The sequence below is a fragment of the Emys orbicularis genome, chromosome 3 (assembly GCF_028017835.1).
Source record: "Emys orbicularis isolate rEmyOrb1 chromosome 3, rEmyOrb1.hap1, whole genome shotgun sequence".
Classification (NCBI taxonomy): Eukaryota; Metazoa; Chordata; order Testudines; family Emydidae; genus Emys; species Emys orbicularis.
In genome coordinates this window covers 134,398,907-134,421,239 of record NC_088685.1, presented here as the reverse complement: position 1 = coordinate 134,421,239, position 22,333 = coordinate 134,398,907, and the positions used below count along the sequence as shown (strand labels likewise).

At 41.6% G+C, this 22,333-nt stretch overlaps 1 protein-coding gene across 1 annotated transcript in view; it reads right to left on the bottom strand.

Annotated features, from left to right (window-relative positions):
• Positions 1-393: 393 nt before the first annotated feature.
• The window catches only part of TSNAX (translin associated factor X), a 39,335-nt gene continuing 17,395 nt past the window's right edge, over positions 394-22,333 (bottom strand). The window contains exons 5-6 of the mRNA XM_065400872.1: positions 6,375-6,502; positions 394-2,496 (exon numbers count right to left, since the gene is read on the bottom strand). Of these exons, the coding sequence (XP_065256944.1) occupies positions 2,119-2,496; positions 6,375-6,502 (506 nt within the window). The 3' untranslated portion in view covers positions 394-2,118. The remainder of the gene's footprint in view (positions 2,497-6,374; positions 6,503-22,333) is intronic.

Here is a 22,333-nt window from a genome sequence, read left to right as displayed (position 1 = left end):
AGCACACCTGAAAAATCAGGCTGTAGGTACAACAGGCACAGCCACGTGGTACTGTTCTCTATTCATCCCAGGAATAAACTTGTCTTGCCATCAGAGTGTCAACTTCTTTAAGAGCTCTACATTTGATTATGCACGTGGAAGGCCCATGAGCAGTCACAGCTGCATTATTATTTTTTAATTAATAGGATAAAATTAATGGGGGGAGAAACAATGATGAGATCATGTACTGGTGAATGCCAATCATGAGGTACCAGTACAGCATGGGGAATGAGTCAGACCTTTGAATAGAGTCCTGAACTGTAAGAATGGAATGCACTCAACTATTACTAGTCAAGTATTCTCAATTAAGACTGATAGGTAAACGAACTACCACTCATTCACAATAGCTTTTTAATGATTTTATTGTTTAAAAAAAAAGCACTTTAAAAGGTATTAAACAATTGGAAAAACACTCCTTTTTCAACTCACCAAATATTTCTTTACATGGAAACAATGGGAAAACCTGTGATAAACACTGTAAGTAACTGCTGTTCTGGTCATATATCAGATGACCCCAGTTAACTAGGACATACCATGCTAACGGGAAAAATATTGGCAGTACTACATCATATGGAAGTGGAAATAAAAAACATGCAGTATTTTCATTTGTGCTTGAGGGGCCTATTTCCTGGAGTAGCTTTTTTTTTTTTTTAAAGAGTGTATTATTTTATCTGCTGTTTCCCCCCAGCATAATATACAGTTTCAAGGGGCTTTCACAACTTTGGACACAAGTGAGAATTCAGATTATCTGCCAATGAGCTCAAGAATGCCAAATAAATGCAGGGAATTTGCCCATCTGCCTTATTTTTATTGCAATTTCTATTTCATAATAGTATTAAAACACACAAGGCAACACATTTCAAAGGAATAAGTCACATCTCAGTTAAACACACTGAACCAAATTCTTTCTTCGCTAACACCAGTTCAACTCCACTGGAGTCCCTTGGGGTTCCACAAATATAGTGGAGGGCAGAATTCTACCCACTGTCTTAACCCTGTATCCTCTTAGGTGACAAGCATGCAACCAGCATCGCGCAACGAGTCTGTCCTACTGCTGAATCCATGATAAACTTGTTTGGCTACATTTCTGCACTTGTCCAGGAACGGGTCTATTCAGCAAACTAAGATTCTGCATCAGTTAAAGGTTTTATTCTTTAAATTTAAAACAATAAATTCAATTTTTTAAAGGATTTTCCAAATGATGCCAAAACAGTAAGGCAACAAGGCAGAGCTAAAATAAAGCTGTGAGCCCTGAAATGGCCAGTATACAGTAATATTAACCAGGTATTATGAGTTTTATCAATGAGCAGAAAACTGTTAGTTTCAGTTTCACGTTCAAAAATAGTAGTCAGACCAAACTGCAGGTTACATAGCACCTTTGGCTCTGCTTCAGTTTCAGCTCCAGTGAGATAAACATTTGAATTAAGCAGATACAAATTAAACAATGTGGAGATCCAGCATCAGAGAAGTATGCTCAAATGGGCCTATAAAAACATTCTGATCCCAATAATCTAATGCATGAAAGACCAGGGTAGGTTTAGATGCTGGGAGGCTGGGTTTGTTTTGCTCTGATTAAACCATGAGGCTACTGCTTCTCCAGGCCTTTGGCCACCCCCTATTCTGACACGGGGGGTACACAGACACAGGCTACATTAAGGTGTGGGGCCCAAGAGAAATTGTGGGTAAATCAGAATCACAAAATTTAATTATTCACAACCTGCTCTGAGCATCATGTGATCACTGAAAACTGATGCAGTGGCCCAGGCAGTTTGAAGTGAGTCCACTTCACTGAAAGACACCAGCACTGAGTGTAGCATTGACATTTAGCCATTATGACAGCACATAGAGTAGAGGAAACAGGAGATTGAACAAATATTTGAATCTCTCCTCTGTGGGCACTTACACATTATGTTAAGGGGTTTTTTTGGTTACAAGTTACCTTTGCAAATAATCTTGCTCTGCTAAGTAAAACTAAAAACATCACTACATAAAAGGGTCTACTGAAAACAAACCCAAAATATTAACAAGCTTCCAACTGTACAGCCCAGGGCCCTTCAGGGCCATGATTGTCTCACTGTTTTAGGAAAGACCCTCTTCTCGGTCAATCATTTCTGCTTTGGTGGAGAATACATCAGCCAACATGTGCTTTGGGATTTCAGAACCCCTCACTTTTAATGTATAGCAGGCGTTCTCTACTTTGGCCAGACTCTGCTTCAAGGTATATAGTTTCTTAGACACTTCATAGGGTCCAGTGTTGCCAATATAGGAAAAACCATCATAAATCTGACGTAAAAACTGGCTCAGTTCAAAAGGGGTGTCTATATCACCGTTTCCAACACTGTTAATACACATCCGCATGAGCTCTCCTGTTAGATCAGCCACACCCAGCAGGTAATCGACAGGTGTTACCTTCAGGCTCCAAGTGCCCAGCTGCTCATCATGTGGATTGGAGGAGGGCTGAGGACAAAACACAACACAGAATATTGAAAACTGAAGAAATGGTGGTTTGCACCAGTTTAAACACACATTGGCTTAACTGGCATAACTGTAGACCAACAACAACTGAAAAACGTTCAGTAAAATTAAACTACGTAGTATTTCTATATAGTAGCAGGTTAGGCTTCAAAAGCACTTTATAAAATTCATTTACCCTTACTTTTGTACCTTACAGGTGTATGTATCTTCTACACTTCACAGATGAGAAAACAGTGCAAATGCATTAACAAACATTTTTAAACACTGAAGACAGCGATCCAGGCCCTATATCTACCATCTATATCTGTACACATAGTTACCAAATTTGTCTCTGCATATATGTTTACTTGTATTTACATTTTTGTGCACAGACCTCAGGCCACCAGATTTAAAAAACTGGCCCTAACTGACCTGCCCAATGCTACTGCGGAAGTCAATGTAAGAGCCAGGGTTAGGAAAAATAAATCATACCATTTTGTAACACAATCCAGTATTTCAAAATATAGTTACCATAAAAAGCAGGACTCAAGAATAAATGGATGTGTTTCTCTGGAATTTTCCCCAGATCCATTATTCTACAATCTGATTAAAATTAACCAATACCTCATGGAGTACTTGAAATATTGTTTTATCAAGAAACAATTCTGCTCCTAAATCCTATAATTTCTGTATCTCTCTTCCCACATTCTATATCCCCAAGACATCCATGGTATATGAAAAACTGATTTTTTTGTTCTTAAGAGTTCATCTGCTGCTGCTACTTTTTCTCCACACGAAGTCATAAATCCTGTATTTATGACATCACAATTTGTTGTGAAAATGAGTAGTCACAGAGGGTTCTGCCTTCAGCAGGAGCAGATGAACTCAAATAAAGATCTGGCTTCCTTGCAAATATCCTTAGTAGTAAGGAATATAAGAGGAGAACTATGAAAAAGCATGATTTACAACACAATTTCTTCTAATAAAATGATTTTCCATGAGTTATCTGTAGCAGCAGAACTGGTGCTGTGCTCCTCCATGTAGAACTCCCAGTCGCCCTTGTCAACAGTTCAAATGGGACAAAACACTTGTTGCAGTTAGTGGTAGTATTTGAAGCCTGACCATTCTGAAATGTATTAAAATGTTAAGACATCATGGTTTCAAATTGCTCAGTAAAGGCAGCCCTTGAACATCTGTCTTCAAGATGTTTGCTTTTCTCTAGAGACATTTGCTTAATACTATACCTAGAGTTGAATTCCAGCTGCCTGGAAATGTTATGCAGCTGCCTGCTTGAGTGTTCAACTCAAAAGGCTAGCAATCTAAAGACACCTCATATTATATTTACAGCATTTCTTTCAGGAGAAAGAATATTTATTGATGAAGATACTTGCACCTTACATAACACACAGACTTCTGAGTACAATTAGGACTTAGTAATGTTGTGTTAAAGTGGCAAACATTTTTCCAGGAAATTTCTCCAACATTTTTGGCATTTTGGGCTGCTGAAGCATCTCTGTCACCATGAAATTTCAGCAACAATTGTGGGCAAAGGTATGGGCAAAATGCAAAATACACTTTCATCTGGAAACTAAAGTAACATAATGGCTGAGACTTTTTTCCTTTGTGGCTTTTGAAAGATGAGCTGAAAAGAGGGGGAAACACAGAGAGACACTCTGAAACTCTCTCACACACACTAACAGACATTGGAGATGGAAGGCAAGGGCAACAGGATCCATAATGGCAAGCACTACAGTCACAGAGGGAGCCAGGGGCTCAGGCGGTGGCAGAGGTTTCTCTTCCTGTAGCTAGAGGAAGAGTGTAGCATGCCTACAGTGCCAGTGGGAAGGGATTTATTTCTCAAGTCTGAACAACCTGACTGCAACACTGAGGCTTGGTCTACACTCACCCCCCAAATCGAACTAAGGTACGCAACTTCAGCTACGTTATTCACGTAGCTGAAGTCGAAGTACCTTAGTTCGATCTTACCTCGGTCCACACGCGGCTGGCAGGCTCCCCCGTCGACTCTGCGGTACTCCTCTCGTCTAGCTGGAGTACCGCAGTCGACGGCGAGCACTTCCTGGTTCGACTTATCGCGTCCAGACAAGACGCGATAAGTCGAACCCAGAACTTCGATTGCCAGCCGCCGAACTAGCGGCTGGGTGTAGACATACCCTGAATCTCTTTGTGTCCAGCTGACATTACAGTACAAGAGTACTTTGGATATCCTAACAGTGGTTCCAATTTCTCTGCAATTGCTCAACTAGCAGTGGCATAAGGGATACCTCTGAATGGCACTGACCGTTTTTACTAGTATATTCGTAACACAATACATACCTATTACTTTGCAATGGAGCTCTTCCTGGGGAGTTACACAACAATACTCCTTAATTTTCAGGATCTCATAAAACCTTTTCTTGTCCTACGTATACGCAGTGACCTGTTACACTGTTTAATTTCTATGAGCACTCTTAGGGCTTGTCTTCACTAGGGGGTAAGTCAACCTAAGTTACGCTACTCCAGCTACGTGAATAACATAGCTGGAGTCGATGTAGCTTAGGTCGACTTACCCTGGTGTCTTCACCGCGCTGCGTCGACGGGAGATGCTCTCCTGTCGACTTACCATAATCTTCTCGGGAAGCTGGAGTACTGGGGTCGACCCGAGAGCGCTCTGCGGTTGATTTAGTGGGTCTTTATTAGACCCACTAAATTGACCCCTGCTGCATCGATTGCAGCAGCGTCGATCTCCCCGTAGTGAAGCCCTTAGAGATATGAATGTATCTACTGGAGTTTCATTCATGACCTCAACAGCTGGTCATTCATCCAAAAATTAAACCAAGTCAAGCCCATGGAAAAATGTGTGCACTGTTACCCCTGTTACAGAAGAAAAAAACAATACTATAAGCCTGGTTTCACAACTGGCTGTAGACATCAGAGTTTAGCTTTTATAGTCTAATAATGATCATTTCCTTTGACCAACTAACTTTTGTCTCTGAACAAACCTGTTCAGTCACTTTCTGGAGGCAATGCTAATATTGCATCATAGCTTGTTTAAGACTTTATTCTTTTTTCAAAAATTTTGGGGAGGAATTGCAGCTGTTTCTTTGTTTTTAAATAACTGATGCTGATGACCACCGGTATGACCATCCAGTGTGGACATCTCCATGCATCTTCATTCAGTGTCATTTGAGATTTTTCTCTTTAAAGACTGCAAATGTCTCATTAGAACAGCAATTAAAGTGACCTTATGCATTCCACACATCGATCCACTTTACATCCGAATATAAATTTTAAAAATAGAATGTTCATCCAAAGGCTGCGTAAAAAAGATGGCCAGGCTGTATTTTGGCCATATACAAAATGTTCTATTTAGGGATGGGCAGGGGAGAGAGGAAGGGAAAGAAATGGAAGATGCTGTATTAGGCATAGGAAAGGAAGGAAAGCAAGTCTATTGCCCGGGGGAAGTTCAAGATTAATTCTAAGTCAGATATCCGTGACCTTGCTAGGACACAGAACACGTATTTTAATACTAGCTGGTTATAGTGAAAAAATTGCAAGTTGATAAAACTGTGACAGAGGACAACACCCTTCTTCTCATCACTCTCTGCTGTTGGCTCCTGTAATCAGCTCATTGTTGAGCAATGGGACTGAATCAGTTGAAGTTACTGTACCCCTTACATTCATTTGCTTCTTCTATTTAGGTTCTTATGCTACCCCTATCAGTATGATATCTGAGTGCCTGCTGGATATAATCATATAGGCAATATGCATTACAAAATTTAGAATAGTTCCTCCAGAATTATCAAATGGTATGCTAATATACTGGCCCCTTTTCCCAATGAAAAGGGCTCAGCCTGGTCCATGAATAACAAAACAATTCTTACCGTGTTTGTTTCTTCTTCTTTGTCTTCCATTGTAAATATTAGCTGTTTGTTGATCTCCTTAACACTAATTAGTGATCGTGTTTTGATGAAATATTGGAAAGACACTGCCTCTACATATTCCTGAAGCCCTGTAGGAACAGCAAAACAGTCAAACTAATGAAACTTCTCAACAGAGATCCATACTTACAATTACAGAAATATTTTATGAGAGATTATTTTCAAGGTCACCTGCAAAAGGAAAGTGAAAATGGTGCAAAAGACAGAAATGGGAGCTGAATACATAATTTTATTAACCTAATATGCTTCCCCCATATACAAACCAAGACATTAAACCAACATCATGGCTGATATGCATTTTCAGTGTATTTTATTCAGAAGGGTACATTATGCATAGATCCTCTTTTCCATCCAGATGCTTTTGTAATCGTAATATAAAGCATGATACTGCTCCCACTGACCTCTCGGGCCTGTTCTCACTAAACAGCAGCTCCTTACAGTGGGGTATTAAGAAACTTGTTTTAACAGACTATTTCTCTGATAGAAAAAGAAATGAATAGCACAGTTGAAAGGCTCAGGAAAAAAATAGTTTCCGTTAGCGGCAGCATTTGCAGGAATGTTAAGCCTGACACTGCACTCTTTATTCAGGCAAAATCTCTACTATTGAGTATTTTTGATGAGTGAATACACACAATGGCTAAAAGACCAATTTTCCAGGTAATTTTTCTCTCTCCTTGAGTCTTTCTAGCTGTTCTTTCCTCCAACACAGACTGTGGTGAAACTGACTAAGTGAGGTACAGAGCCATGGTGCATAGTGTGGGGACCAAGAGCTGCATGACAATTTGATTTTTGCTCTCCAAATAACGATGAAGAAATGTGAATTTGCATTATTCCATCTAGTTATTACTGGAAAGTATTGATTGAAGCCCAAGATTCCCACATCTTCTTTTGTAGGAAATCACAGAATCATAAAAATGCAGGGCTGTAAGGGACCCCAAAGGATCATCGAGTCCATCCCCCATGCTGAGGCAGGACCAAGTATACTCACCCAGACCATTCATCACATATCTACCCTGGTCTTAAAAATCACAAGGGGAGCACAGAGTGCGGCACAGCTGGAGGGCTGTGTCATGAAGAGGATGCTGCAATCCTGGGAGTGACATGGGTCCCTGGATCAGAAGTGACGGTGGCGAGACGCGAGGGTGCACCGGCTAGCAGAGCCGATCCCTGGGACAGCCAGCATGGGGCGCCGCAGTGGTGAGTCACACCACATCACATGTGGTGGAGAATGTGGGCATTTGGTTGCCCCTGAGGGAAGGGGACTGAGTGAGAGACTCAGAGACTGTTTGACAGCTGCCCTTGTTAGAAGAGGAGTTGGAAAGACTATTTAAGGGATACTTGGGGGGGGTAAAGGAACTATGGAGCTGCCATGTACAGAGACCTTTTTGGCAGAAGGCAGGTGTACCTTCCCAGGCTGGACTTCAGAGTTGCCGCTTCCAATGAAGGGGGTTGAAGAGCAACCAAGAGGGATTCAGGCCCTGGTGAGGCAGATCCTGGAAAACCAGCGGCATCAGAGGGAGGCACAGAGATACTTGCAGGAATGCCTGAGGCAACTAATGGAAGAGCAGTGTTATTTGCTCAAGACCCTCCAGGAGGTGATCAGGGGCCAGACAGCCTGGGGCAAGAAGCCAGGTCCCAGGTCAGGCCAGAAGGCCAAGCAGGGCAGTGTTACGCCTGTGGGCAGAGGGGACCCTTCAAGAGAGCGTGCCCCTATTGGAAAGAGGAGAAGTCTATCCCAAAGGGAAAGAGAGCAGGGAAACCCCCAGTCCCTGACCTGTGAAGAGAAAAGGAAGGGGGGATGCTTGTTTTGCCTGTGGGGAATCAGGGCATGTGAAGAGGAAGTGCCCTCACAGACAGAACAGGAGCCCAGGGAATGGCAGCATCCCGATTGGAGATGACAAAGGGGACCCGAGCCAGCAGAAGGGCAAGGGAGATAGAAAGGAACAGAAGGAGGTGCCAGCTCTCAAAGTGTATAAATGTCTATATTTGACAAGATGCTCAATCCTTTAATCACATCACTTTCTTCTATCCAGGGTAAGACTAGACACTAAGACCCAGATTCTCTATGGGCTGGGATAATTTAGTTGGGGATTGGTCCTGCTTTGAGCAGGGGGTTGAACTAGATGACCTCCTGAGGTCCCTTCCAACCCTGATAATCTATTTAAAGGGGGGAGGGATAGCTCAGTGGTTTGAGCATTGGCCTGCTAAACCTAGGGTTGTGAGTTCACTCCTTGAGGGGGCCACTTGGGGATCTGGGGCAAAATCAGTACTTGGTCCTGCTAGTGAAGGCAGGGGGCTGGACTCAATGACCTTTCAAGGTCCCTTCCAGTTCCAGGAGATGGGATATCTCCATAAAAAGAAAAAAGAAAAAATACCCAGAGGGGGTGCACCAAGATGGTGGAGAAGGCCAAAGGGGCCGAGCAGGAGAGAAAGGAGAAACGGAAGAAAAGGAAGAGTCCCTTAGACATCCAGCTGAAGGATGTGGGGACTTATACAGAGACCAATTGAAGGGAGCTGGGAACTCAGACCCTGGGAGAAGGGGATACTGGGAGAGCCAGCAGAGCAAGGGCCAGGACTATGGGAGAGACTGAAAGCCACTGAGCTGGCCTTGCACAAGACAGCGCAGAGGCACACATAAGGAAATTTAGGGACTCCAGGGAGGAGAACGACAAGTTGCTCCTCCTAGTGGAGAAGCTGAGAGAGCAGAGGGACACCCTGCGAGCACAGCTGTGGGGGAAGCAGTGGAGGTAACCTCCCCCAACCAGGGCAGTCGGTCTTAAGGGAGAGGGTATGTGATGGGGCGCCTGCCACACACTGGGCTCCAAGGGGTTAACAGAGCCCTTGGGAGGCTGCGCAGGAGGCAGCCAATCAGAGAAGGGCTGAGAGGAACAGCCAATCAGGGCCCGGCAGGCCCATATAAGAAGAGCTGCAGGACAAAACACCTTCAGTCACTCCCTGGAGCTTGAAGAGGGAGGAGGACTGGCTGCATTGCAGGCTGAAGGCAGCAAGCACCCTGGATAGAGCAGTACTGCAGGCAGAGACCGAGGGAGCAAAAGGCAGCTCCTGGTGAGCTGCAGGGATCTGCAGGCTGAGGTCCTGGCAAAGGCACAGAGGGTGCTGGGGAAGTGGGTCAGGGAGCTCTACTAAGGAGCTGGAGAGGATGCAACAAGTAGTGGCCATCTACAGGGTCCCTGGGCCAGCACCCAGAGTAGTGGGTGGGCCTGGGTCCATTCCCCTCCCCCCCCATTGCCACTGAGGAAGTGGCCAGACATTGAGCTGCAGTTGCTGCTGAGGGAAGTGGCTGGACAGCTGACTGCAGGTCCCCAGGAAGGGGGAACACAGAGTGCGGCACAACTGGAGGGCTGTGTCATGAAGAGGATGCTGTGTTCCTGGGAGTGACAGTGGTGAGACACCACCAGAAGAGGGCACACTGGCTAGCAGAGCTGAACCCCAGGACAGCCAGCAGGGGGTGCCGCAGTGGTGAGCTGTACCACATCACAGGTTGTTCAACCAGTTTTGCATCCACCTTGTAGTAATTTCATCTAGACCATTTCCCTAGTTTATGAGAATGTCATGCATGACTGTCAAAAACCTTACTAAAATCAAGATATATCACAGCAATTAACTGATTCATTCCTTACATCCTGTAGTTAGGGTGAAATTCACACCTGTCCAGAGGATCTTTTAATATTAATCATTTATATTGCAGTACCACCAGGTGGGGGCTTTGTTCTCTAGCAACATATGGGATATAAGTCATAGACCCTGTCCCAAAGAGCTTACAACTTAAAAAAGCAAGACATAACAGGTAGATAAAACAAACAAGTAAGTGGGGACAAGCAAGAAAAGAAAAGATGGGCTAACAAATAGTATATTGTTTTAGCACAGATTAGCTGTGTATATAATTTGTAGTGAATTGTAGTAAACACAACTCACTACCTGCTTAGCAGTTACCAGATGGCAGTTTTCTGTATGTATTACAGAAGAGGTGAGATTTAAGGAGGGTCTTGAAGGAAGATCAAGTCTTGGTAGCTTTACAGATTTGGACTGGGAGTTTTGTCCTTCTTTGTAAGGGGCTGAATTGGGGAAAGTATGTGGGAAGTGCCCATAAGCAGGCAATTGAGGCTGGCATGGTTGGTAGAGTTTAAAGCAGTCATTCTCCCTGAGGGTATGCAGAGATCTTCCACGGGGTATGTCAACTGATATAGATATTTGCCTAGTTTTCTAAAAGGTTACATAAAAAGGACTACCAAAGTCAGAACAAACTAAAATTTCATACAATGATTTGTTTATACTGCTCTATATATTATACATTGAAATGTATGTACAATATTTATATTCCAATTGATTTATTTTATAATTGTAAAAATGAGAATGTAAGCAATTTTTCAGTCAGTGTGCTGACATTTTTGTATTTTTATGTCTGATTTTGTAAGCAAGTAGTTTTTAAGTGAGGTGAAACTTAGGGTATTTAAGACAAATCAGACTCCTGAAAGGGGTACAGTAGTCTGGAAAGGTTGACAGCCACTGCAATAAAGTAATAGAACGGATAGGCATGGTGGGGCTAAAATGTGAAGAACTTTGACAATGCAGACCAGAAGTTTGTACTTGACATGTTGGAAGATAAAGAGCCAAAGGAGAGAGTTAAAAAAGCAGGGTGACAATCACAGCAAAATCCCAGGAAAATTATCTTAGCAGCTGCATTTTGAATACACTTGTAGGAGGCCAGAGAGGAGAGACTGCTGTATTCAAGGCACAAGATGATATGGGCTTAGACAAGAGTTTTGGCAGTGTGGGCAGTGAGGAAAGATTCGATCTTGGGGGGGGGATCTTGGCCCCACAGAAGTTGATGGGAGTTTTGCCATTGATTTCAGCATGACCAGGATTTCACTCCTAAAGATGTTGTGCAGGAAGATACAGCCTGGATCAAAGGAAAGGTCTGAGTCAAAAAATAAAGCCAAGAATATGGATATGAGCAACAGGGAAAATGGTGGTGCTGTTCAATGTGATCGAGAGGGTGACAGAGAGAGGGTTTGGGCGGGGAAGATCAGCCTATAGAAGGCCTGTCATACTATAGCCGTAATAAAGGGCTTAAAGGTGACCTACAAGGATATTTAAGAACAACTCAATCCTTTTTATGCTTTTTTATGACTCTGGCAGGGTAAGGAAAATAGGTTCAGTGTTCAGAAGCCACCTTAAAATGCTCTCCACTGGTGAGGAGCCATTAGAGGCTGCCTCTGATTATGCCCCCTGTGATTGTTCTGGCTTTTTCTCCCCAATCTAAGGCTACACCTAAAAATCTACAGTGGAGATAAAGCATTTTGAGCATGCGTGTAAAAGGCTGCTAAAAAGAATGTGCTCAATCAGAATCCCCCAAAAGTTTTATTAACCTATAAGTTGTAGAAATTGTTGGATTTCACCACTTATCTTTTCCCAGGCTCATCTTGTACTCCGTTATGATGCAGTATTATGTGACCAACAATTCATTATGACATTTTCTCTAATTCTGTATTTAAGCAGAGAGCTACCACATATAGCAGCATTACACATGGGAACCTCTGCCAGAGCACATTTCTGGTGTCTTCGGACTGGACAATCAACTGGGAACGAAGGATCAGGGACCTGACCAACTACAGTAACTCCTCATTTAACGTTGTCCCACTTAACATTGTTTCAATGTTACGTCCCTGCTCAATTAGGGAACATGCTCGTTTAAAATTGTGCAACACTCCCTTATAACGTCATTTGGCTGCCTGCTTGTAAGATTCTGTGGAAGAGCAGCGACTTTACATGGGAGCATTGCACAAGTTCTGCTTCTCCGCCTCCTCCCCCTCCCTCCCAGCACTTCCCCCACCGCCAAACAGCTGGCGGCGCTTAGGACTTTCTGGGAGGGAGGGGGAGGAGTGGAGATGAAGGGCTTCCCTGCTCCTCCCCCTCCCTCCCAGCACTTCGGGCTTAGGACTTTCTGGGAGGGAGGGGCAGGATTGGGGAAGCGCTGCATCTCCGCTCTTCTTCCTCCCTCCCAGAAAGTCCTAAGCGCCGCCAAACAGCTGTTTGGCGGCGCTTAGGACTTGGGGGGGGGGGGGGGTTATGTGGCATGCTCTGGAGAGGAGATGGAGTAGGGGTGGGAAGAGGTGGGCCTGGAGTCGAGCGGGGACAGGAAGAGATGAGCCTGGAGCATTCCCGGCAAATTCTGAGCCTGTTCTCCGGGGAAGCTGCCGCTGCTGCTGCAAAGGTGCTTCCTAGCGTCCTTGCCTGCAGCGGGCTGTGCCTGTGTGGGGTAAGCCAGGGGCACTTCCCAACCACAGTACAGTAGTATACAGTATAATGCCTTTTGTCTGCCCCCAAAAAATTTCCTTGGAACCTAACCTCCCGCATTTACATTAAATCTTATGGGACAATTGGATTCGTTTAATATTGTTTCACTTAAAGTTGCATTTTTCAGGAACATAACTACAACGTTAAGTGAGAAGTTACTGTATTTCTGCCAAAAGAGATCAAGTGAGCTCCCAAATTCCCTATTCATCATTCCCTTGATCACACCACCCCATTCCCTAAATTTACCCATCCACAGCTTCCTCTTTCCTTCTTCAATTTCTACCTCCTGCTCCCACACACATCCTGTTTCTTTCCTTTACTTTGTCCTACATTCTGATCATCCCCACATACCTCTCAACTCCCACTTCTCACACAGCCTAACTGTTTCACTTTCACTAACTTTCGCACAGAAGCATTAAACAAAAACATCTGGTTTGCCATTTACTTTCATTCAACCCTTCCATGATTTTGGTTAAGTCCCCTTCTTTCAGAATTATAAGATTTATGCTTACATAATGTCCTGTATATTATTGTCTTCCAAATATGTCTAGTTTATTTGGTAGCTCAAATTACTCACACATTTGGAGCGGTTTCCATTTCCAATAGCATTTCTGGGTTCCCTGGTAATGACTACTTTGCTATTTATTCCGTAAAAATAATCATACTTGACCATAGTATAAGGCAGCGGTTCTCAAACTGTGGGTCAGGACCCCAGAGTGGGTCGTGACCCCATTGTAATGCAGTTGCCAGGGCTGGCGTTAGACTTGATGGGACCTGGGGCCGAAGCCCAAGCTGCATCACCCAAGGCCAAAGCCACAGCCTGAGGGCTTTCGCCCTGGCTGGTGAGGCTTGGGCTTTGGCTCCCCTGCCCGGGGTGGCAGGGCTCAGGTGGGCTCAGGCTTTGGTCCCCCCCTCCTGGGGTCATGTAGTAATTTTTGTTGTCAGATGGGGGTCACGGTGCAATGAAGTTTGAGAACCCCTGGTATAAGGCTTTTTAAAAGTCTCGTGTCTGCCAAAAGTAGTTCAAAGATGACATTTAAATGACCCATGACCTTGAAATAATGTGTTTTTATATGCAGGTAAAAGGATGTTTAAATATATTATGTTTTAGCTTAATGGAAGGACATCCGCTACTCTCAGCAAATAATCCCCAAGGTGAAAAATTCCATCCCATTTCACTATTCCATCCAACAATACCTTTCCCCTTCTGCTCTTGTTTTGGATTTATTCCAAAATAGGATTATTTATGGATTGTGCTGTCAGTAACAGAGTAGTTTATAAGGCTGCTTTTATGTAATTTATTTTGTTTTCCCTGTACCCACACGGAGAAGTCCAATTAAAGATCTCTATAATTATTTCTAGTAGCACTTTCTACAAATACAGTGTACCAGAACTGAAGAGGTTTTGGCATGTTTTATTACATTTACTGTATGTTAACAATGGTTCATTTAATCTTCCATCACCATCAGTTATCCTACTTGAGAAATGCAACAAACGGCAGTAATGAGCTATGCTAACGTTCTCGTGCATTTTGAAAACTGAAAGATTGAGTAATTTTTTTCTAGCAGACAGATCTTCTGCACACAATCCCAATACATTCAGTAGAAATATTCAGCAGAAAGATTTTCAAGCAAGTTCTTACAGTGACCCAATTCAGAGACCAAAACCAACAACAGATTTTAGCAGCACACTTCTTGTCACTCCCCATTGAAATCTAAACAAACAGCCAAATTTTCAGTTTGCATTACTCTTGGTGCTAATTTTCTTTCAAGGTTCATTTCATCTTAAAGCTGGAGCAACTAGGGCATGCCCCCTAAAACAGACAGTCATCTCAACATTACTAGTATAGCTGGAAACTGCAAATACATAAAATGTTGCCAGAGGATTACACACAAGAAGTAGGAATTTGTGAGCAGCAGAAAGGAAGATGGGGCCAGGAGGCTGAGGAGAGAGATTGGAAATTAAGGGAAGGAGCTGTGAAGGAGACGGACCAGTGCTATGGGAAGGGGATGGACAATGACAGAATTGCAGCTGCCCAATCGGAGGGATTAGAGTAGGTAAATGGAAGCTCCCTCTGACTGTTGAGGTGTGGTGGGGATTCACATTTCTGCATATGCATACTGACATTTCAGCTTGAAATGATTGCACCCAAATTGGGGCTGAGGGGCTACCTCCTTAAGATTAAAAAACAGGAGACCAAAAAACATAGCCAATTAAACTTTAAGTGTAAATTTTGAATGTAGAACATTTTTATAATCTCATGCTTTCAGCCAGTAACTCATAACTCTTGAGCTCTCAGGGTTGGCAATAATGGGTCTATTTTCTCTCTTCCTGCATATTATTTGTCTGTTCCTATTCCCCCTCAGTCTTGTTTTCATTCTTTCTCCCCACACTTCCTTCCATTCTCTTTCTCATTGTCTTCCTCTTCTCCCCACTCTTAATCTCTTAATACTGCCACTGCTGGGAGATGGCTAAACGAGACAGTGCTGATTCCCTCCTACATTGTGCAGCAGGACACAGGGCACTGAATGCAGCAATAGGAAATGCTGTACTGTGGCTTACTGCCACCACACAGTGGCCACAGAAAGAACAGCAGGGGAAATCCTGTTCACTCCTTGCACTTCAACTGGAATGAGCTATCAGCAGTGCTGCAGGATGGGAGGGGGAAGGCAGGGCATCGCTCAAGGGTAAATGAGTGAGTGTCATGTGAAATTTGTCTGTTAGGATTTGAACCTGCAGACAGTATAGGTATTGGTCTAGAAAGATTAATCTGATGTTTAGGCCACTAAGCTACCCCCTCATCCCTATCATTTAAAACCTGTAACTGGACTCCTGTGGAACATCCTTTCAAAAAATTGGAATACACCAGTGTTCGCCACCAGCAGAGTGGGGTGCCTTTCCTGATCTTCAAAATTAAACACTGATAAAGCAATGGCAAATTAATGGGTTGATGTGGGTCAATCAGAGGATTTCTCTTGTAAGCTCATCCCCAGGATGACAAAATTAAAAAACTACTGGAATATCCAACCAGATCAGACAATTAACTGGATGTTTCTACTAACACAAACAGCAGTTAAAACAGTCAAATGCATTAATGTTTAAATTAGGGCTGTCAAGTGATTACAAAAATTAATTGCATGATTAAAAAATTAATCTCGATTAATCGCAATGTTAAACAATAGAATACCATTTATTTAAATATTTTTGATATTTTATACATTTTCAAATATATTGATTTCAATTACAACACAGAATACAATGTGTACAATGCTCACTTTATTTTTGATTACATGTATTTACACTGTAAAAAAAATATTTTTCAATTCCCCTAATACAAGTACTGTAGTGCAATCTCTTTATCATGAAAGTTGAACTTACAAAGATAGAATTATGTACAAAAAAACTGCATTCAAAAATAAAACTATGTACAATTTTAGAGCCTGCAAGTCCACTCAGTCCTACTTCTTGTTCAGCCAAACCAGTTTGTTTACAATTGCGGGAGATAATGCTGCCCACTTCTTGTTTACACCTGAAAGTGAGAACAGGCATTCTCATGGCATTGTTGTAGCCAGCGTCACAAGATATTTATGTGCCAGATGTGCTAAAGATTCATATGTCCCTTCATGCTTCAACCACCATTCCAGGGGACATGCGTCCATGCTGATGACTGGTTCTGCTTGATAACAATCCAAAGCAGTGAAGACTGATGCATGTTAATTTTCATTATCTGAGTCAGATGCCACCAGCAGAAGGTTGATCTTTTTTTTGGTGGTTTGGGTTTTGTAGTTTCTGCATCAGAGTGTTGCTCTTTTAAGACTTGTGAAAGCATCCACACATCATCCCTCTCAAATTTTGGAAGGCACTTCAGATTCTTAAACCTTGGGTCGAGTGCTGTAGCTAATCTTTAGAAATCTCACATTGGTACCTTCTTTGCATTTTGTCAAATCTGCAGTGAAAGTGTTCTTAAAATGAACAACATGTGCTGGGTCATCATCCAAGACTGCTATAACATGAAATATATGGCAGAATACGAGTAAAACAGAGCAGGAGACATACAATTCTCCCCCAAGGAGTTCAGTCACAAATTTAACACATTTTTTTTAAACAAGCGTCGTCAGCATGGAAGCATGTCCTCTGGAATGGTGGCCAAAGCATGAAGGGGCATATGAATGTCTAGCATATCTGGCATGTAAATACCTTGCAATGCCGGCTACACAAGTGTCAAGCAAATACCTGTTCTCATTTTCTGGTGACATTGTAAATAAGAAGAGGGCATTATTTCCTGTAAATGTAAACAAACTTGTTTCTCTTAGCAATTGACTGAACAAGAAGTAGGACTGAGTGGACTTATAGGCTCTGAAGTTTTACACTGTTATGTTTGAGTGCAGTTATGTAACAAAAAAAATCTACATTTGTAAGTGGCACTTTCACGACAGAGATTGCACTACAATACTTATATGAGGAACTGAAAAACACTCTTTTGGTTATCATTTTTACAGTGCAAATATTTATAATAAAAAATATACACTTTGATTTCAATTGCAACACAGAATAAGACATATAAAACGTAGAAAATATCCAAAATATTTAATAAATTTCAATTGGTATTCTATTGTTTAACAGTGCGCTTAAAACCAATTAATCTTGATAAAAATTTTTAATCCTGATTAATTTTTGAGTTAATCACATGAGTTAACTGTGATTAATCAGCAGCCCTAGTTTAAATGTGATCATTAGATTTCAGAGTTGACCCCCTATTAAGATTAATATGGCAGTTCACCCTTCTCAGTCTTTGTTTCAATTCAGGTTTTCTGCAGACTCAGGAAAATAGCTTTTATTAGATTCACATTAACAAAGTTCTGTTTCCAGTGATAAGTGCTAGAAACTGAAGTTGATTATACGAAAGCTTAAAGTTCTGTAAAACTATCCACCAGCTGCTTATTTGCTGTGGGAGTGTCCTAAGGTTTACATATTTGGGGATGGAGTGAAGTCAAAGGTTAATTTTATAACTGCATACCGAAAAAAAGCTGAATCTAGAGCCAGCTTTCCTCAGACACCAGTGACTTGGATATCCTGTTGTGAGAACAGCTTTTAAAAAAAGAGCTATGGTAATACTAAACACTGGCCCTTGCACAATGGAGACAGCTAACATGTCCAAACAGAGCATTAAACCAAAATCTTCATAGAGGCCTTTAAGTATTTCATTTGCTACTGTTTTGATTCACTGTAGCAACTGTTCAAAGACTGAGTCAGTACGCCAATTTGAGTTATACAGCTTTTGGAGTCTTGAAATAACTTTTAGGAGAGAATACAATTTATGCCATGTCTACACAGGCAAGCTGCTCCATCTAGATTTACTCAAATCAGCTTTTGAACTGATTTAGTTAAACCAGCGCAAACCTGCATAAACAATCTTAATGCAGTTTAAGAAATGTTTATCTCCATTTAAACAGATTCTTAAGTGACAAACTAAACTGAAATAAGCATATCAACAGAGCCTTTTGCACTGGTTTAAGTACACTGGTGTAATATCATATAATTAGTTAAACCACTGAAAATGTCTCATATAGACAAGACCCAAATACGTTGTGTGTGATTATGGTATGCTCCTGAGGGGTCCTCTGCTAGTTAACATAATGCTTTCTCACCATCAAGAATTATAATTCCTCTGTGTTCCCTTCCTCCCACTTCTCTTCCCCAACCCACCCTCTTTTTTTTTTTAAGGATGGATTCTGCTGTATATGCTGCAGTAGTTTATTTGAGGTACTAAAATGCTCATATCTGCATGTTCTAGTACTTTGTTGGCATTTTGTTTATATATTTGCTTATTTTATCCAAAAACCTTTATTTAAAAGTTACCAAAATAGAATGGCACCTTGAGTGAAGGCTCTAATTTTTCTCCCCAACTATATGAAGACACAATGATGCAGCCATGTTTGTTGTTAACTAAAGTACAAGGTATAAATTCAGCATTGAAATAAGCAGGTGAAAAATCTATTGAGTTTTTAACAGTCTCTATAGCATCCTTTCCACTATTGTATAACTGAGTCACAATTCTACTCTGCTTACAGGCTTTCATACACACTGCAAGGTTGAACTAAAGAAATAAAGACAGCACTGGTCTTACAGCTAATTTAAAGACAAAATTTCAAAGATAAGAGGCAACTAACAAAAGCTCATACTTAGTGACAATTTTATACACCTGTGGCCTTGTACCTGTGTTTTGCTCCTACTTGAAGCATCTTTGATAGATGTTCCACAATCAATTCTATTCACTTGCATTGACTTTTGTGACACAATTTAGTCATTCTGTTGAATTCAACAAGTCAAATATTCTAGATGAATTTTTAAAGGGGACTGGAAAACTATGACCAATAAAAATTGCGGTAAACAAGTGTTAAGGTTTCCTGAGCTGGGGGGTAATCAAATGCTAAGCTTACCCACTTGTGATATGCTAATAGGAGTAATCAAATCCCATTGGGCATTAGCTGATCAATACAGGAGTGAAGAAGGAATTTCCCCCTTTGTACAGCATTGCACAACTGGTCACGTACATCATAGCATGGCAGATGGGGGTGAAAGGAGATGTTCTTTCTCCAAAGTATTCACTAGGCCTATGCTGAGGATGGGATATCAGATGTGATGTCGCATTCACTGTTCTATGACAAATCTTACACTACCTAAAAATCTGAGGCCAAAACTAAGAAGGTGCACAGACTCCTTTATTCCTATGGAGGGGTGCCCTGAGCCAGCCTCACCAATCCCTCTAGTAGTCATACTGAGCAGTAGCGACAAAGTGACTGGTTAGCACCGTTAGCTGCTGCACTGTGGTCAGGAACCACAGCAGAGAAGGGACAGAACTCATATGAGCTCCCTGTGTTTGGCCACAACTAAATGCCACAATGTAATTCTTTTTCTAGTATAGGCAGTGCCTAGAGAGGAGAAATTCTGTGTTCTTAGGCTGTGTCAACACTGAGATTTTTCATAAGTAATTCCACTGCTGCACCCATCACTGCAGCTCCACCATGCACAGCAACCATGGGAGCGCCAGTCAAGACAAGATGCTGACATTTTTATAACAATGTCATCTAATCCTATTGAGAGAAAGTGTAGACATGGTGGTAAAACATTGATGGTAACTCATGATCTCCTTTGCAAGAGTTCCTACCACTGCTATTACCAGTAAAGGCACACCAGCCATAATGCAATGGAAAAGCTCAGCTAGACAAGGCCCTACCTACACTCATTATTATTAATTTGTATTACAGTAGGGCAGAGAGGTTCCAAACAGGTCAGGGGCCCACTGTTCTAGGCATCCTGCAGAAGAGACCATCCCTGTCCTGTAGATCTTACAAGTCCCTTGACTTTCATGGATGTATCAGAGATCAGAATCAGGCCCCAACTGATTAATGTTTAGACAAATATCTAGAATTGGGTCCTTACGAAGTACTGCATTTGCTCCTCCACCACCCACAAGTCCTAACTACATGCAGTACGAATGTCTATCAAATGCATGGCTACCCTAATTTACCTCAATATTTGCTTTCAGTTGCCTAAGGAGGTAAAGCTTGTTAAGTGCTTCTCATCTTTTGAGCATAATGGAATTATTACATTTATGCAAACTAGTCTCAGAATATACTTTGAAATATTTCCACAAATATAATTTATGATTTATAAAGCAGGCGTTTTTGGGTGCTTAAGTTTGGCGTGTGCATTTGATGTACATTACTGACCATGTAACAGTATTAATTTATTAGAATAGGCAAAACAGTCATCATGAAAAGCTAACTTCTCTGCTTCACTATAGAGCTTATGGCTAGAATCTTTCCCAGTCCTTCTCCTGACTGACTTCCTGATAAAATTTTAAAGAAACTTTACACATTTCCTCACAGGATATATTTGGTATATATTACAAATTGAGGGAAGGGGCAGGAATTCTATATTCCAAATGTTAACATTTTCAAAATATCAACAAAGCGGAACATTCACAACGTAACAAATTAAGAGTTGTACATTAAAAAAGGGACTCGTTATTTCAGTATCTCTGTTTGCTTGTTTAATCATCCCTTGGGATAATCTGTACTGTTAAGAGAAGTGTAGAAAACAGGCATTAGTTTTTGTTGTTCAATTATTAGTGCTATACTCAGTGTTTGAGCTCATACAAGTATCCTTTAGGGAAACATCCTGCGTGCCGTTAGCACTATTCTTAATGAGGGAAAGCATGGAACTCCTTTAGTGCTCTGCCAGAATTGTTTTATCTTCAAGTCAAAAGAACAACTGTTTGGAGTAATCCCAAAAAAAACATTTAACAATTAAAGTGGCAAATAATATTCCCAAGCATCTAGCACTGTTCTATTTATAGACTAACAGTTATTATACCAAATAAAATACATATCAGCCAGCTTTATTATGCAGCTAGAGTCATGACTCTATAATTAAAGTGGTTAAGATGGTTTCCATTACAAATCCAGTTATGACCCCTCCTTATTCTTTCTGGGAGAAGTCGGGTGGGGAGCGAGAGGATGTCTCATGTTTGAGTTCTAGCCAGAGGAGAATATTTTTAGGAAGTGTGAGGTTAATTGGACAAGCTGTTTTTGAGATATGGGACACTGTCTTTTTTAAAAATTCTTTTGTCAATTCATGCTTAATTCAAAAATGTTTTGGTCCAAAAACTTTGCTTGTGTTTTTTGTACTAGTCCTCAACAACAACAAGTGCAAAGAGCTTTTTTTTTAAATACTAACTTGTAGTGGAAAATTTTAAAGTTATTAAAAGGTCAAGGTTAAAACTCTAGGAGGTATGTAAAGGCTTCCTGGATATTATAACTTTCATGAAACATCTAGCAAGTTTACAAGCTCCACTTTAACTAATCTAGCCTCTAGTTTTTTTAAAATAAACTATCCAACCTTTTTGTCATAATGATAGACTTAGAAATGCAACCCAATAATAAGGCTTGTACCTTTGTCACTGATTTTTCTTTATGACTCTTCTTTACAATTATGGTTATTCATGATAAATTTTAGGAGGGAAAACTGGTCTCTTCTATCCCAATAGTATTGTTGCTTAACCACACTTCATTCACCTCCTGATTTCCTGCATATTCCTGACAGTATGCCATTCCCTTAGATACCAACATCAGCACTATCATCCATAGAAACTCACCACATTTCCATCGGTCCCTGAGACAATACTTTTTCTCTTTGCCACCCCTACTCCTGAATGGAGAGTGGAAGTCCCTGTGAACAAGGTGGTAAGAGGGGTATTACCAACTCACCCAGAGTTTAACCTGTGGTCATGCATAGGCTGACTACATAAAGTCTAGGGCCATGTCTACACTAGCACTTATGTCGGCAAAACTTTTGTCACTCAGGGGTGTGAAAAAAACAATCTGAGTGACGTAAGTTTTGCCGGCATAAGCGCTGGTGTGCACAGCGCTATGTTGGTGGGAGACGCTCTCCCACTGACATAGCTACCGCCACTCGTTGAGCTGGTTTTATGATGTTGATGAGAGCGCTCTCCTGTCAGCATAATACAGCTACACAAGCACTCTTACAGCGGCTGCTGTAAGCTTGTAAGTGTAGACATG